General features: G+C 38.9%; 1 protein-coding gene across 4 annotated transcripts in view; it reads right to left on the bottom strand.

Annotated features, from left to right (window-relative positions):
* Positions 1–18,188, bottom strand: part of RBL1 (RB transcriptional corepressor like 1) — a 68,694-nt gene extending 50,506 nt beyond the window's left edge. For all 4 annotated transcript variants that reach the window (XM_044263068.1, XM_044263070.1, XM_044263069.1 and 1 more), the window contains exons 1-7: positions 17,747–18,188; positions 13,098–13,231; positions 5,748–5,948; positions 5,296–5,360; positions 5,068–5,196; positions 4,795–4,955; positions 2,273–2,322 (exon numbers count right to left, since the gene is read on the bottom strand). In XM_044263068.1, the coding sequence (XP_044119003.1) occupies positions 2,273–2,322; positions 4,795–4,955; positions 5,068–5,196; positions 5,296–5,360; positions 5,748–5,948; positions 13,098–13,231; positions 17,747–17,902 (896 nt within the window). In that variant the 5' untranslated portion in view covers positions 17,903–18,188. The remainder of the gene's footprint in view (positions 1–2,272; positions 2,323–4,794; positions 4,956–5,067; positions 5,197–5,295; positions 5,361–5,747; positions 5,949–13,097; positions 13,232–17,746) is intronic.
* Between the last annotated feature and the right edge of the window lie 327 nt (positions 18,189–18,515).

The raw sequence follows: 18,515 nt of genomic DNA, 5'->3' as shown, positions 1-18,515 counted from the left end.
AATATTCCATTGTCTATATATACCATGCCTTCTTTATCCATTCATCAGTCAATGGCCATTTGGGCTCTCTACATAGTTTGGCTATTATTGTTCATGCTGCTATGAACATCAGGGTGCATGTACCCCTTCAAATCTGCATTTTTGTATGCTTTGGGTAATTATCTAGTAGTGTAACTGCAGGATTGCAGGGTAGTTCTATTTTTAACTTTTTGAGGAAACTCCATACTGTTTTCTAGAGTGACTTCATTAGTTTGAATTCCCACCAATAGCGCAAGAGGGTTCCCCTTCTCTGCATCCTCAACACTTGTTTCCTGTGTTATTAATTTTAGCCATTCTGAGAGATGTGAGGTAGTATCTCATCATGGTTTTGATTTATATTTCCCTATTGATAAGTGATGTTGAGCATCTCTTCATGTATCTGTTAGCTATCTAGACATCTTCTTTGGAAAAGTGTCTACTCATATCTTCTGCTCATTTCTTAACTGGATTACTTGCTTTTTGGCTGTCGAGTTTGATAAGTTCTTTATAGATTTTGGATACTAACCCTTGTCAGATATATACTTTGCAAATATCTTCTCCCATCCTGTAAGCTGCCTTACAGTTTTGTTGATCGTTTCCTTTGTTGTGCAGAAGCTTTTTATCTTGATGAAGTTCCAACAGTTCATTTTTGCTTTTGTTTCCCTTGCCTCTGGTGATGTGTTTGGTAAGAAGTTGCTACAGCTGACGTGAAAGAGGTTGCTGCCAATGTTCTCCTCTAGGATTTTTTTTTTTTCCAATTTATTTATTTTCAGAAAAACAGTATTCATTATCCTCTAGGATTTTGATGGGTTTTCTACCTCACATTTAGGTCTTCTATCCATTTTGAATTTGTTTTTGTGTATGACGCAAGGAAGCTCTCCAGTTTGATTCTTCTGCATGTTGCTGTCCAATTTTCCCAGCACCATTTATCGAAGAGACTGCCTTTATTTCATTGGATATTCTTTCCTGTTTTGTCAGACATTACTTGACCATATAGTTGTGGGTCTAAAGATTTTATTTTTAAGTAATCTCTACACCCAACTCGAACTCACAAGCCCAAGATCAAGAGTTGCATGCTCTTCTGAGTAAGTCAGATACCCTGAGAATTATGTTAAGTTGCTAGAATAAAACTAAGTTACACAGTGAATTTTTAAAAAATATTTATTTAAGGGGCGCCTGGGTGGCTCAGTCATTAAGCATCTGCTTTTGGCTTAGGTCATGATCCCAGGGTCCTGGGATCAAGTCCTGTGTTGGGCTCCCCAGTCAGCGGGAAGCCTGCTTCTCCCTCTCCAACTCCCCCTGCTTGTGTTCCCTCTCTCTCTCTGTCTCTTTGTCAAATAAATAAATAAAATCTTTAAAAAATATATATATTTAAGTAACCTCTACATCCAACATGGGGTTCAAACCCATAACCCCAAGATTGAGAGTCCCACACTCTACTAACTGAGTCAGCCAAGTACCTCCACAATGGATATATTTTGACTTGAAGATAAATTTAGACTCCAAGGCCTGGAAAAGCTAATAACTTTCTAGTTTTTAACTCTAAACTCTACCCACCTAACAATAGCAGACATTTCTATCTTATTATGGACATGCTTCATTTTCACATATACAATAATAATAAATTACTTTGAAAGATGAGCAAAAAGAGAATATAAACTTAATCTGAAAACTAGGTGAACCTAATTAAGATGTGATCACTAAGGGAACAATAATGGCTTTGTAATATAAGTATATTCTGAATTTGCCAATATTTGATTAGTAAAGGAACATACACTCAAATATAGAAATCACTGGGTCTCTGTGAGTTTCTTTGGAAGGAGCTCTTTTAAGTGCCAAAGATTTCTTTTCTTTTTTTAAGTGCCAAAGATTTCTTAAAATATGTCTACTTAGGGGCACCTGGGTGGCTCAGTGGGCTAAAGCCTCTGCCTTCAGCTCGGGTCATGGTCCCAGGGTTCTGGGATCGAGCCCCGCATCGGGCTCTCTGCTTCGCAGGGAGCCTGCTTCTCCATCTCTCTCTGCCTGTCTCTCACCTACTTGTGATCTCCATCTGTCAAATAAATAAATAAAATCTTAAAAAAAAAAAAGTCTACTTAGAGACAACAAGGATTAGTAACAACCTCAGTCAATTCCACTAATGCAGAAGGAACCTAAGTTTGGAGTATTTACCTTAATATAATGTTCCACTTAAAAAACTGCAATAAATCATCAACAGCCTATAATATGGCAGATACCATTAATGCTAAATACTTACCTATTATCGGTAAAACTCGAAAGGTCCAGGAGGCATTCTCCTTTTAAAATCTGGGAAGAAAAAGTCATTTTTTGACATGTAATTAAGCATAATAACATAGATACAAAAACATGACATTTATCTAAATTTTCACATTGGCAGTTGTTATAAAAAATACACACAAAACAGAATTACTCAGTATTTCCTTTAAACCAGTAAACCTATTTAGCACACAAATAAAATATTTTAAAAATGTAAAGTCAACTTTTAAAAATACCTTTAAGTTAGCCTGTGGCAATGGTTTCTAAATTCTAGTGACGTAAGAATCACTTAGAGATACAGTTTTTTTTCCCCTAAAGATGTATTTATTTGAGAGAGAAAGCACATGAACGGGGGGAGGGGCAAAGGGAGACAGAGAATCTCAAGCAGACTCAGCATGGAGCCCAACTCAGGGTTTGGATCTCACGAGCCTAAGATCATGACCTGAGCCGAAACCAAGTTGGATGCTCAACCAACTAGGCCACTCAGGCAGTCACTTAGGGGAATTTTTTTTTTTAAAGATTTAATTTATTTATTTGAAAGACAGAGATCACAAGTAGGCAGAGAGGCAGGCAGAGAGAGAGGAGGAAGCAGGCTTCCCACTGAGCAGAGAGCCTGATGGGGGCTCGATCCCAGGACCCTGGGATCATGACCTGAGCGGAAGGCAGAGGCTTTAACCCACTGAGCCATCCAGGTGCCCCTGGAATTTTTAAAAAAATGCAGACTGATGGACCACAAGTCCTGAGCTGTGGCAGCATTTTATATAAATTCCCCCAAGTGATTCTGACAAAAGCTATCCAATTTAAACATTGGTCTAAGGAGAAAGGAAACTAACATTTACTAAATGATAATATGTGTCAGGCAAGGAAACATTCAAAGGGAATATAGGTACTATTGTTAGTGAGAGAAGAAAACTACACTGTTTATATAATATATATTTTTTTTTCTTTCTTTTTTTAGGCTCCAACATGGGGCTTGAACTCACAACCCTGAGATCAAGACTTGGATGCTCCACCAACTGAGCTACCCAAGTGCCCCTGTTTATAATATTCTCTATGCACCCACACTATTCCTAGATTATTACATATAAGGGTTGTAAACTCAAATGCCTTCAGCAGTCAGGGTTCAACATACATAAATTTAAGAGGACAGAAAGCATACTTCCCATCTTAAAAAGAGGTGGGCATCACTTAGCTTAACAATTGTTATTCATGTAGAAATTCATGTAGAAATTCTAACCTTGTATTGCCATAGTCCCTGATTTTTGAAAGAGATTTTATTTCCTTCCCCCCCCCCAACATGGGGCTTAAACTCATGACCCTGATATCAAGACCTGAGCTGAGATCAAGTCAGACACTTAAATGAGCCAACCAGGTGCCCCTTGAGAGAGATTTTATATTAAAAGTCTTTATATATAAATTAGAATTGAATGAAATAAAAATAAAGAACACTCTATATAAGCAAAACAAAACATCTGCAGCCCATGAGTAGGAGGACAACTATCCAAACTAGGACTCTTCTGGAGTGAAAGGAGGTGCAATAATAATTATGCTAAGACAACAACCAAAACCTAGATAATCCAGGCAAACCAAAATTTATGCTCATTATACCCCAGGGCCACTAATGTGGTGCTTCTGCCGAGCACATAAGATAATTCTTCAAAGTTTAATTTGCTGGACATGTTTAACTTGAAGGTAAGGAGCCATGATATACATACGCACATACATACACACAGGAAGAAAGATAAAAGCTAAATACAAAAGTGTGTGTAAAAGAAGAACCACCCAGTTAGAGAAGACTTTATGACTGAAGAAAAATCTCCTATCATCTACAAAGAGTTGAAGGAACCACCGTGATGACCTAATCCACCTCCCCCCACCTTTTTTTTACCAAAGAGAAAACTCAAGTACTAGCTGGATTAAATGGCTCAATGTTGGGAAAGTAAGAAATTGAGAACAAGAGGAATAAGCCATTTCATAAACACAGAAATAGCTAAGTAAATTGCTGAGAAAAAAATCCAGAATGCATGTAGGTAGCCTGTAAGTGGCTATAAAACTATAATAGATTTTCTATTCTATTTATATAGAACTGAAACTATAGTTGTTATGTATCACCCCATCTTTAGTAAATAGCAGTTATTAAAATTGTGGCAGTAAATTAATTTACCCTGACCTTCTGCTTTCCATAATTCTTTACTAGGCTTACTCCAATGTTCGGTTCTTTATAATTCTTTTATTAAAACCTCTTACGGCCATCTCTACCAGTGCATTTACTTGACAGTATATATAGTTGGTCACAGTCTTTAACAGCTCAGTTTTGCACATCATGAAAGATCATAGGGTGATTCTGCATTACAGCATTTTAAATCATGGCAGACACTGAAACCTAGAAATCTTGACCCTGAGTCTTTTAATGCTGAGAACTTGCTTAAAACGTTATTTTTTCCTTAGAGGTTTTGCTGCTAACCTTTAAAAATCTTAGCCATTTACTTATAAGTGCAGTACCTTTCTGTCAAAGAGTTTTGAAATATATGGCTTAAAGTAGTGCTCTTTTATTCCTTTTGCTTCTACTAGAAGTCCGTCATGCAGTTCACACAGTACAGCAATGATGCAGGGAGGCTCTTCAGAAGCCCGAAAGTCAGCAGTATGGAAATCAGATGGTAAACCTAGTTTGACAGGATATGAAAAGCAAAAGGAAATGGTCAGAAGAATATGGTCAACATTTAAAACTTTTTCTAAATACTGATGACTAGTTTTCAAAAGTAAATAAGGTCTTACCTTTAAATGATGGATTCAGCAAGTCATGTCTATTTGGGCATATAATGGCATTGGCAAAAATCAGATCCAAGCAACACAGAAGTAAATGATAAGAATTTACTAAGTCATCTCCAATCATACGAAAATTACCTTTATAAGAAAAAAAACACAAAGATCAGAAACCTCTTATGTCAAATAACACTAAATTCCCACAGCAGAAATGTAAAACCATTGAAAGTATCACCTTACCTTTAGTATAAACAAAGAGTGTCCAACAGAAATTAAAGAGATCCTTAACACTGCAAGGAATCCTCCTAGAAAAGAAAAAATGTACTTTTTAACTAACTTGCTAAATATCACTCCACAAGGTCATTTAAATTGAAGCAGCAAATATAAATAACAAATAGTAAAGTCAAATTACATGTAAAATTCTATTCATAAAGGACAACCTATGGTTCATTAAGTGGACTTAATATTTCTAATCCACATAAAATAATCAGACTATAAAAAATAAGTGAAAACATTACCCTGAATTTCCAGATATGGTAATTATAAATGGATTAAAAATTTTTTATAAAAAAATTTATTTTTACAAATGGATACTTCTGTTAAAAAGCAGACTTTCAAAAACGCAGATTTCCAAAGTTTATAGCATAATTTTTTTTTTTTAATGTCAATTATATAACAATTAAGAGTCTTACCTCTGCTTCCTGCTTCGTGGTAACTTTGGTGGCTCTTCATATGGATTTTGAAATATATCTAAAAAAATTGGCTCAAATTTTTTGAAAATGACAGTAGACACCTCAAAATTTCTTTCTAACCTTTCTATACGTTCACGAAATTCTTGCGGCAGGTTTGACATGTCCATCCACTTCTTCATTTTACTAAAAAACTGTATTAAACTAAACAAAAAAAGCAACTTTGTTTATTTTTTAAAAAGTTCAACTTTAAAGTGAGTCCATATAAAGGACAAGTTAACATTTTATTTATGCCTACGAATCTTAAGAATCTTGATTAAAGAAAAAAAATCTTTACTTAAAAGCGTAAATTTATTAAAAAAAAAAAAAAAAAAAGGCAACCGAAAAACCTTATTCCCAAGCGCTCTGAAATTCCTCTGGCTTCCAGAATCACTATGGGAATATAGATATTGAATTAGTGGTCATTACATAAATGTATTCTATCCATGAAATAATGGTACCTATCTACTTCTTTAATTTCCTACAGCACCCAGACAATAGTTTGTATATATATTAAAGTAATGTGAACAGATTGAGTCATGAAATTAGTTTGAAGACAAACAGAATCTCCCAAGTAGTGGATTGTGGAAGTTGATCACAAAGCAACAGACAGTTATAGTTTAGGAATAAAATTCAAGTGTTTGTGTTCCAATATGTGGTTCCACCATCAAATATAAATGAAGAAGGTAGAACATACCCAGAAAATTATTCAATAGATTATTAGCCCACCTTTCTGACTTATTCAATCATGGGTAAATTTTTTATGTCCTCATGTTAGTATGGTTTTAGATTGAAAATTTGTAGCATTCATTTAAGTGTCTAGTGCTATATACAGAATTTTTAAGATTTCATTTTTAAGTAATGTCTATATCCAACATGGGGCTTGAATTTACAAACCTGAGATCAAGAATCACATGCTTTACTGACTGAACTAGCCAGGTTCAGTAGTAAAGACTGAACCAGTACCAGAATGATACCTTCATTTTTTTTTTTTAAAGACTTTATTTATTTGACAGAGAGAGAGCACAAGTAAGCAGAGCAGCAGCCAGGAGAGAGAGAAGCAGGCTCTCTGCTAAGCAGGGAGCCTGATACAAGGCTCAATCCTAGGACCCTGGAATCATGACCTGAGCCGAAGGCAACTGCTTAACCAACTGAGTCATCCAGGCGCCCCAGAATGAAACCTTTTTAAAAAAGGTGAGGGAAGGGACGCCTGGGTGGCTCAGTTGGTTGAGCGGCTGCCTTCCCCTCAGGTCATGATCCCAGCCCTGGGATCGAGTCCCACATCGGGCTCCTTGCTCGGGCGGGGAGCCTGCTTCTCCCTCTGTCTCTGCCTGCCATTCTGTCTGCCTGTGCTTGCTCTCTCTCCCTCTCTCTCTCTCTGACAAATAAATAAAATCTTTAAAAAAAAAAAAAAATGTGAGGGAATGGGGGCGCCTGGGTGGCTCAGTGGGTTAAAGCCTCTGCCTTTGGCTTGGGCCCTGGTCTCAGGGTCCTGAGATCGAGCCCTGCGTCAGGCTCTCTGCTCAGTGGGGAGCCTGCTTTCTCCTCTCTCTCTTCCTGCTTCTCTGCCTACTTGTGATCTCCATCTGTCAAATGAGTAAATAAAATCTTTTAAAAAAAAAAAAAAGGTGATGAAAGACATCATCAGCGAATTATCCATAGGTATTCAAACTCCAGATATGCAGACTGAAATCTGAGAATCTGAGTCTCTTTAAAAGATTCTTAGCAATAACAGCAAGTTTTTTTTTTAAGGATTACTAAATATTTATTTTGGGTAACAAGTTAGAGTCCTTTATAGGAGACTGTTTTGGAGGCAGGGATGCTCAGCATGTGAAATTCTTTCTTTTGTTCAAGGAATTCCCCAATTTTGAGTCTTGCTGTCTACTAGATAGATCAGCTTCACTGAAGTTAGGGTAAAGGCATAAAACCTGAGGTTTTTGATATATGTTTGTGATTTTGAAACTGGAGTTGAAATACACAGAACTGAGCAAGTGATAAATTCTTATAGCAGGATCATCAGCAATATTCAGCTATTAGGGACAAACACAGTGGCAATGTCCAGAAATGGCACTGCCAGCCATGTAAGTCGTGTCCTTGTTAGATGAATTATTGTGATATGCTTTTTGGCTCTACCCAGTCTCATTTTATTCCTGGACATTTTCCAACTCTGCTTTCTCAAGTCATCCTAAAGACTCTGTCTAAAGACTAGTTAGCTAGTCAGTAGTTGGTATCTGTTTTTTTATAAACAAGATGCTTGACTAATATATAAATCCATTGTATTTATTGTTATTCCTAGTATGGCTGTTCTAACCTGGAACAAAGCACATCAGAATGTTTGGAAACAAATAAACTTATAGCATTATTATTACTTAACCCAGGAGTATGATTTTTTAAAGTAAAATAAGAAGCAAAGTAAACTTCACAGTTTTCAAAACAATTCTGTTTGTTGGAATTCTGAGGTAAAGAATACATTACTCTAGGGCACCTGGGTGGCTCATCAGTTAAGTGTCTGCCTTCCGCTCAGGTCATGATCCCAGAGTCCTGGGATCAAGCCCCAAGTTGGGATCCGTGCCTAGTGGACAGCATGCTCCTCCCTCTCCTTCTGCCCTCCCCTCACCACTCGTGCTCTCTCGCTATCTCAAATAAATTAAATCTTTAAAAAAAAAAAATCATACTCCAAAAAGCATATGAAAAGAAACTCCACTGGCCATTTGGGAAGTATAAGATACCATTTCATGCCCACTAGAATGGCCTAAAAGAAAAGACAGATAATAACAAGTATTGGCAAGGATATGGGTAAAATGGAACCCTCAAACTCTGCTGGTGGGAATGTAAACTTGGGTAGTCACTTTGGAAAACAATATGACAGTACATCAAAAGATTAAACATAGTGTTCTCATAGGACCCAATAATTCCATTCATACATATATACTCAAAAGAAATGAAAACATATGTCTACACAAAAACTTATACACAAATGTTCATAGCAGCATTATTCATAATGGCCAAAAGGTGGAAACAACTCAAGTATCCATCAACTAATAAGCAGATAAACAAAATGTGGTATATATGCAATGGAATATTATTCAGCCATAAAAAGGAATGAAGTACTGATAAATGCCAAGGGCTAGGAGGGAGAAGAAAGCTTTTGTTTAATTGTTATGAGGTTTCACTTTGGGAAGCTGAAAAAATTCTGCAAATGGATGGTGGTGATGACTGCACAACAATGTAAATGTATTTAATGCCACTGAACTGTACATTTAAAGTTGGTTAGATGGTAAATTTTATGTATATATATTGTTTAAAGATTCATTTATATATATATATATAGAGAGAGAGAGAGCAGGTAGGGGGAGGGGCAGGAGAAGAAGGAGAGAAGCAAACTTACTGCTGACAGGAGGCAAATCCCACAACCGAGAGACCATGACCTGAGCCAAAATCAAGAGGCAGATGCCCAACTGACTAGCCACCCAGGTGCCCCAATGTTATGTATATTTTATCACACAGACACCCTTTAATAAATGTAGAGTATGGATGGTAAATATGGGGTGTATGTCCCAATAGCAGCATATTACTGAATTTCAATGGTACTCAAAACATAAAAAAGAAAATTACTTTGTAAAAATTTAGTATCACCAGTGCTCCAGTTAAAATGTATGAAAAATAATTTTTCATGAACTATTCATTCATATGAATAGTTATGAAAATAATGAATAATATGAAAATAATGAATGAATGGATGTCATCTTGGTTTAAACCCTAAGTAACTGAAAAACTTAGGGAAAATGTGGAAAAATTACTTCTCAACACTTAAAACAATGAGAGGCAGACAACTTCTTTACTAAATTAAAAGTTCAAATTGCACAACAGACACTACTTTTTTTTTCAAGATTTATTTATTTGAGAGAGAGAGAGAGCAGGAGAGGGGGAAGGGTCAGAAGCAGACTCCCTGCCGAGTGGGGAGCCCAACACTGGGCTGGATCCAGGGACTCCAGGATCATGACCTGAATTGAAACACTGTCGATTAACCAACTGAGCCACCCAGGCACCCTCAAATACTACTTTTTAATATTACACTTAATACATTTATTTTAATATTACACTTTTAAATATTACACTTAATAGCAAAATAAACTTTTATTTGAAACTTTTTTTTAAAGACTTTATTTATTTATTTGTCAGAGAGAGAGCCTGAACAAAAAGGGAGAGTGGCAGGCTGAGCAAGCAGAGGGAGAAACAGGCTCCCTGCTGAGAAAAGACCTGGATGCAGTACTCAACCTGACACAAAGAGAGGCCCTTAACCGACTGAGCCACCCAGATGTCCCAGTTGAAACTTATTTTTAAGTTGGAGGTTGTTTTGTTTTTTTCACAAACTGAAGCTGAATATAAATACAGTTCAAAACAGACATACTAATATTATGGGTAGATACATATGTAATACAGTATGGATTTGGGATACTCTGCTACCTACTAGGTATAAAACCTTTGAGAAGTAATTTAAGCTCTAGGTGACTAGGTTTCTTTATCTATAAAATGAGATTTATTTCATGGGATTAACTGTGAGGATTAAATGGATAAAGACATACAAACCCTTAGCACATATTAAATGCCTAGCTCACAGGTAAATACTCAAAAAAAACCTGCTAGTATTACATGTACATCTATAATCTGCACTTATATGTATTTTGCAGTATGATTTATTAGCAATATTTGGTATTTTTCCCTATCTATAAAGATCTTAAATAATCATTTAAAATTATACTTAAAATTGAAATTTCATAAACAGCCCAAATTTTAAATCAATGAAAATAATAACAAACATCACTTGTAATTTTTAATCACTTTTTTGTTTGAATGAACATGATGATACTCTATGCTCTTTTAGTTGTTAAGAATCTGACACCTAAAAAAAAATTTATATCACTCTACATTTAAAAAATGGGGGTCCTGGGACGCCTGGGTGGCTCAGTTGGTTGGACGACTGCCTTCGGCTCAGGGCGTGATCCTGGAGTCCCAGGATCGAGTCCCGCATCAGGCTCCCAGCTCCATGGGGAGTCTGCTTCGCTCTCTGACCTTCTCCTCGCTCGTGCTCTCTCTCACTGTCTCTCTCTCTCAAATAAATAAATAAAATCTTTAAAAAAAAAAAAAAAAAAAAAAAAAGGGGTCCTTTGACCCATCCCTACACTTTTAGGAATTTATCTGAAATACATTTCACAATAGTCTGTAATCACAAAGAACTGGATACAATCTAAATGGTCATCAGTAAAGGGTTGGCTAAATGTATGAAATATCCTTATATCTTAAGTCCTAAAGCGAGGAAGAGCTACTTATGGTGATATGGAAGAATTACCAGAATATAAAGTAAGAAAAGCAACAACAGGGGCACCTGGGTGGTTCAGTTAAGCACCTGCCTTCAGCTCAGGTCATGATCTTAGGGTTCTGGGATTGAGCCCCGTGTCAGGTTCCTGTCTGCTTCTCCCTCTCCTACTCCCCTGCTTGTGTTCCCTCTTTTGCTGTGTCTCTCTCTGTCAAATAAATAAATAAAATCTTTAAAGGAAAAAAAAAGAAAAGCAACAATATTTATATGATCCCATTATGTTTTTAAAAAAACTAAAGCACTGAAAAACAGAATTTTTGGATTATTTGAAAGTTTGTGAACCCTTTTAAAAATTTTGGTAGAGGTATGTATAATATAAAATTTACTATTTTAACCCTGCTTAAGTGTACAGTTAAGTGGTATTAAGTATATTCCCATTGGGTAATCATCACCATCTATTTCCAGAATATTTCATTATTTGAAATTTTTATCATGTGCTCCAAATTTTAAGTTACCCTTTTTTTGTTCTGTTTCCCCAACAACCTAGTATTATAAAGATTTTTAAAATTTTATAAGGTCAATGATGAGAAGCACTGACAGAAAAAAGTCAGATTATTTTATACTGCAGTGAAGAGGGAGGCTTTACTCAATTAAAAAAAGTACTTCAACTCTTATCAATCTTAATTATACTTTCATTTTATTTTTATCATAAATGACAAAAATTGAGGTCTACTGAAGTTGGTTTTGGTTTTTTTTTTTGGGTATCTACTGAAGTTTTAAAAATTGTCTTGAATGTATTATTTTTCCACTTATGCAAACTAAAATTGTTCTGAGAAAAAAAATTTTTTTTAATTTAGCATAAACTGAAACTTAATTGCTCTTCCTCGACAGGTCTTTTAAAGTTTGTTTGTCTTCCATGATGGAAACCCAGGAAAGCAAATGGACAACAAGCTCAAATAGTTTTGTCATGGGTGAAAAACCCAGAAAGAGAGAACATTACCATCTATCCAAATCTGGATCCTTCCATTTCTTTTGTTTTGTATCAAGCAAATATTTCCATATGGTTAATGCCAGGGCAAGGAAAAGCTATAGCTAAGACCTACTGATTGCTTACTTGTTGCACAGTAAAAAATATTAACTCTACAGTAGAAAAACTATAGGACAACACACTGAGCAGATAATCAAATTTAACACAGGCAAAGCACAAGGATATTGTGCCTCCAGATGTGATACAGCGAGGACACAAAACTATTTATGTGGTTTTCTATCTGGGGTGTATAACCTGTCTCTAATCATAAGAAAACATAAGACAAATCCAAAATGAGGAGCAATCTATTAAAAAGGGGTTGGAGTGTTTGTGGACTACATTCTTGCTGTGCAAATATTCCTGATTAAAGGAAACTAAACAGATATAGTGAATGTAGTACCTAATCCTTGATTGGAATATTCTTTTAAAAAATTGCTATCAAGATTATTATTGGATCAACTAATAAAACTAGAATAGAGATGACAGATTAAATTATTATATCAATGTTAACTCTGCTGAAGTTGGTAACTGTGGTAGTTATCCAAATACACAATGAAGTATTTAGCGGTAAAGGGCTATAATGCATGCTACTTACTTTGAGATGATTGAGGAAAAGATATTTGAGAAAGATCAAATGACAAAGCAAATAGAGTAAAGTGTCAATAAGAGTTGAATTTGGGTCAAGGGTATATGGGTGTTAGGTGCTTTCCTTATTTTGCAGCTTTTCTAAAAGCTTGAAATTGTTTCCAAATCTTAAAAAAATAATGGAAAAATTACAGATTAAAAAAATCATATAAATTCCTCTGGCTGAAGTCAGAATTTGAGGAAGAAAGGCAATGGAAGAATATGAGAATTGGAAAAGGATACCTATAGGACAACAAACTTTAAATGGAATAGAGTTGCTGAAATTAAATTCTAAAAGTAAATTTAGGACTTATAATAAAAGTGTTTGAAAAATCAAGTGCTTTACCTTAGTTTAGCTGAACGCAGTATTCTGGTAAGTGATACACAATTTCCTTCCATGATACCTTTCCCAACAGTGGGAATAATGCTTTTGCGGCATGCAACATACAATGAACATGCCAACCAGTGTATAACTTCTCCCTGGCAGGCAAAAGACAAAACAGCAAAATGAATATATTATGTTAAATTGCTTGAGTTCTAAAACCAGAAAGGATCTTAGAACTATCTGGTCTTATTTTTGTTATGTATATAACAGGCCAGAGCAGTGAAGATATTTGCCCAAGGTCACACAAAGCTTAGTTTTACAGAAATGAGTATAAAACTCCTTATTTTCAGTCCTGTGTAAGATATATCAGCATTAATCTAAAAATAGATCTCTCATATGTATATAACAGGCCAGAGCAGTGAAGATATTTGCCCAAGGTCACACAAAGCTTAGTTTTACAGAAATGAGTATAAAACTCCTTATTTTCAGTCCTGTGTAAGATGATATATCAGCATTAATCTAAAAATAGATCTCTCATCTACACCCCAAATTATTTGAAGGAGTGCTCTTAAAATTTTTCAGCCTCAGCATTAGCTTACTTGATTTGAAAACACCAGTCATGGCCGTGATGATGCTCAAATTCCTTTCCACCACTTCAAATTTATGTCTCCCTTTTTTTTTTTTTTTTTTAAATAAGATTTTATTTATTTATTTGTCAGAGAGAGAGAGTAGAGGCAGGCAGAGTGGCAGGCAGAGGCAGAGGGAGAAGCGGGCACCCTGTGGAGCAAGGAGCCGATGTGGGACCCGATCCAGATCCCGGGACGCTGAGATCATGATCTGAGCTGAGGGCAGCCACTTAACCAACTGACCCACCCAGGCATTCCTCCTTTTGTTTTTTCTAAGATTTTGTTTATTAATTTGACAGAGAAACACACAGTGAGAGAGGGAACACAAGCAGGGGGAGTGGAAGAAGCAGGCTCCCGGCCGGGCAGGGAGCCACTTGGGGCTGAACCCCAGAAACCCCGGGATCATGACCCGAGCCAAAGGCAAATGCCCAACGACTGAGCCACACAGGTGCCCCTTATGCTTCTTTTTTAACTAGTATGGCAGGGAAAGGAAAGAACAGAGTAGAAAGATGGCAAGCAAGTCACATATAAAAAGTTCTTATCTATCTTGTACAACATAAAAATACCACCATTTTTGTGAGGTAAAAATCTGGGGAATTATCTACCCAATCTTTAAAACAGTAAGTAAGGGGCACCTGGGTGGCTCAGTGGGTTAAAACAGTAAGTAAGCCTCTCCACTGTAATAGATACCTCAGTTTACAATGGTATAAAAAGGTGACATTTGGGAATTCAACACTTAATCGTCTGCTTTAGACTTGCGATATCTCCAAGCTAAAATTACTTCATGACTTTACCACTGAACTACATATGTAATTTAAGGATTAAAAATTAGACACAAATCTTATAGCACAGTTCTGCAGAGCCTCTTTAAGACCAGTCTCTAGGGTGCCTGGGTGGCTCAGTGGGGTAGGCTGCTGCCTTCAGCTCAGGTCATGATCTCAGGGTCCTGGGATCGAGTCCAGCATCGGGCTCTCTGCTTAGCAGGGGGCCTGCTTCCCTTCCTCTCTCTCTGCCTGCCTCTCTGTCTGCTGTGATCTCTCTCTGTCAGATAAATAAATAAAATCTTAAAAAAAAAAAAAAAAGAAAAGACCAGTCTCTAAAAGAATAAAAACATTGAAAGATTTCTTGTAATAATCCAAAAGGGAGGACAGGAATGGATGGCCAATAGAATTAAAACCCAATGTTAAAAAAACAAAAACAAAAACTAAAAAACCAAAAAGAAAACCCCAGTGTTATACCCTAATGTATAGAGAAGTCTTATTTGCTCAAGGTATTAAATGAGGCATGTAAGCTTGTGGCTGAATACTTTTAGAAGTCTTGATTAACAAATTTTGGGGAATAGTATCCAAGTATTAGAGAGCCACTGGATACAGGTTACTAGATGAAAACACAACTAAAAGAGAAAACTTAAGTACAAATATTTTTGCTTTTTCTCCCCTAAAAAAAAAAAAAAAAAAAGGAAGGAAAAAAAGTCAACTCTATTACTTATTTTAATTCTTTGATGTTAGACCTTAGAAATACAAAGATGGTTTCTGACCTCATGTAATTCCAAATCTAGAGTGAAGAAAAGGAACAAATAACGGTTATCTTTAATTGGTGAGATGTATGCTATAAGAACTGAAGATAAAGTGTGAGAGAAGATACAGTAGAGTAACAGCTTTTGAGGAGAGGTCAGAGAATTCAGAAGAAGACTTAAAACTCGTTAAATGGTGAATCATCAAAATATAAGGGGTGAGGGGGAAATATAAGTGGGGGCTTGTCAGGTATATGGACAGGGATAGGAGCTGGGGAGAGGATTTCTTTCATTTTTTTTAAAAAAGATATTATTTATTTATTTGTCAGAGAGGGGAAGAGATAGAGAGAGAGAGAGCACGCACATGCAAGCAGACAGAGTGGCAGGCAGAGGTGGAAAGAGAAGCAGGCTCCCTGCCAAGCAAGAAGCCCGATGTGGCACTCAATCCCAGGACCCTGGGATCATGACCTGAGCTGAAGGCAGAGGCTTAACCGACTGAGCCACCCAGGCATCCCTGGGGAGAGGGCTAGGGAAAAAGAGTAGATATGGGGCATCTGGGTGGCTCAGTGGGTTAAAGCCTCTGCCTTCGGCTCAGGTCATGATTCCAGGATCCTGGGATGGAGCCCAGGATCGGGCTCTCTGCTCAATGGAGAGCCTGCTTCCCTTTCTCTCTGCCTACTTGTGATCTCTGTCTGTCAAATAAATAAAATCTTTAAAAAAAAAAAAAAAAGGTAGATATATGAAAACACCTACTCCAAGAGCCTTTCACCAAAAACAAACAAAAGAAAAAAAAGAGGAAGAAGAAAATAAAAGACATGGGACAAAATAACAGTCCCCAATCTTAATTCATACATCTGTGCTTTCTGAATCAAACATTTAAGGTGTCCTGATCAACTTCATCTTGTTCACTTAGCTCTTCAGACTTATTTCTTCAATCTGCCTGTTGTAGGGAGTGAGGGAAAGGTTTCCAGACGGAGGGAATGGCATGGAGAAAACACGCAAGTGGGAAGAAACTTGGTATATTCAAGAATTTGAGGGGCACCTGGGTGGGGCAGCTGGTTGAGCATCTGACTCTTGGTTTCTGACTCATGATCTCAGGGTCCTGGGATCAAGTCCTGTACCTGGCTAACAGCACAGTCAGCTTGAGACTTTCTCTCTGCCCCTCCCCTCTGCATGCTCTCTTTTTTCTCTCTTAACAGATAAATCTTGTTTCTTTTGAAAGAGGTGTAGTGCCTTGACTACACTTTGCACTCAGTAAATGTTTATTCAATGACAGACCAAAGGAGGACTTAGGAAGTCAGAAATGCCTTCTCAGGCTTTTAAAAATTAGTTTGTTTTCACTGAGTGGCCATAATTCATAATCTCCCTTACTTGCCTGTTCTTCCTTTAGCTTCCCAGTCGTGCCACCGCAGGTCACTGTCCTTTATCCAATCCACCCGTCCTACCCCAGAGACATACAAGCGCGTCTCTTAGGTATTTTCTCCCTCAACACTCAACTCCAAATATCCAACTACATGCCTCTGAATGCAATTAATTATTTCATTAATAATAATAATAATAATTCACTCATGAATTAACTATTTCACCGGGTGGTAAGTCAGTGAGCCCAGGCCCCTTGGATTACGCAGGAAAGTCTCTGAATTTAAGGTTACTGGAGGAGTATGCTGGAATACATCCCATCGCAATGCTACCTCTCTATACTGGAGTCCTTTAATAATTAGCAGAATGACCCTGGGCAGCACAGTCCTCTGGGCCTTGATATTACTACCTGGAAAGCAGGTATAATACTGCCCTGCCACATTCACAGGGCTGCTGGGGGCGGGGGGGCTCCACGCGAGAATGATTGGGGGAAAACCCCAGTAATGACGGCACTTCTTTAATTCAAAGTCAGGCGCTGCGGTAAGCATCAGGATACTGAGACGGGAGGAGGCTGGTGCTGAAGGCTGAGCCCCACTTGCTGAGGACGGCTTTCATCAAAGCGAGCAGCCCACAGCTCCGCCCGCCGGGGCGAGGCCGCACGGTGGGGCGGTTCGAGGGCTCGGACTCCGCCCGGCTCCACCACTAACCGCGCGGCCTTGGGCACGTAGCTTAGGCACTCCGGTGGAACGGTTCCCAGGACTGTGGCGAGAACGCAGCGAGATGACATATTTAAAGGGCTGGGCGGTGGCGTCGGCACTACAACTCACTTCAGCTTTGACCATTCCGGCATTTGGTTTTTTAATAGATTTATGGGCGCTATCGTGACGTCTGCGGCGCTCGGCGGGAAGCTGGTGTGGAGTCTAGGGGACCCCCGAGGGGCGTGCGACCGCGGACAAGCCGCCCCTCTTCCGGACTTCGGTTTCCCGCCTCAGAAAGAAAATGGACAGATGGGTCTACACCCGCCCTCCCAACTCCGCACCCAGCAGCGCCCGGCGGGGCAGCGACCCTTCCCGGTGGGGAAACTCCCACCGCCCCAAAAGGTGGGGTAGGGGCGGGGCGGGGGTGGGGCCTGGCGGGGGTCTGGTCCGGCCGCCCCACCTGCCGCCGCTCACCTCCAGGCTGTAGTTGCCCCGGATGGCGGTGAAGTCGTCCAGGGCTTCGGCCGCACTCCCCTCATCCAGGTTCAGCTCCTGGCACAGGGCCTGCAGCGCCTCCCCGGCCGCGGCGACGACCGCTGCCCCCTCAGCGTGGGGTTCGTCCTCGAACATCCCCTCAGGCCGCGGTCACAGCCCCCCGGCTCCTTTCTCCCTCCTGGGCGCTCTACCCACAACCACCCGCGCCAAAGCGCGCGAAAGTCGGTGGCTTCAGAGCGACCTCTCCCCAATAGTCTGCATCCGCGTTCCTCCTCAAAAAGTCCGTTTCACCTCCAGGACATTCCGTGGTCTCTTTCTGAAACTGTGATAAGAAGATGGACCTCGGTTCCGAGAAAAAAACCTAGGCTTGGTCCTTGGCTGGCAGTGGTGAACAGCCGGCTGAGTAAATTGGTGCGGAGGGATCGGGAGCCGCGCGCAGAGTCGACTGGGAATTGTAGTCCATATCCTGCCTTGACTCCCGCGGGTCCACTCTGGTCTCACCACCTCATTGGATCGGGCCGGGCTGCCTATCACGAGGTGTCCTCCATCGTCTTAGGGAGAAGCCTCGTTTGTACCACTAACCCATGGGCCTGGATTTGTCACTGCCCCGCCAAACATAGTCTGACTGCCCCATTAGTTAGGAGGGAGGCAGGAACAGAAAAAAAGTGGTTCCGTGACAGCGGGAGATCTCAGATCTCTGTCCCCTGCGCCCAGTGAGTGGTTTGTGGAGCGATTGAAGGGCTGGCGA

The sequence above is a fragment of the Neovison vison genome, chromosome 8, assembly GCF_020171115.1.
Source record: "Neovison vison isolate M4711 chromosome 8, ASM_NN_V1, whole genome shotgun sequence".
Classification (NCBI taxonomy): domain Eukaryota; kingdom Metazoa; phylum Chordata; class Mammalia; order Carnivora; family Mustelidae; genus Neogale; species Neogale vison.
The sequence above is the reverse complement of the archived record's forward strand: the minus strand, read 5'-3'. Positions and strand labels throughout refer to the sequence as shown.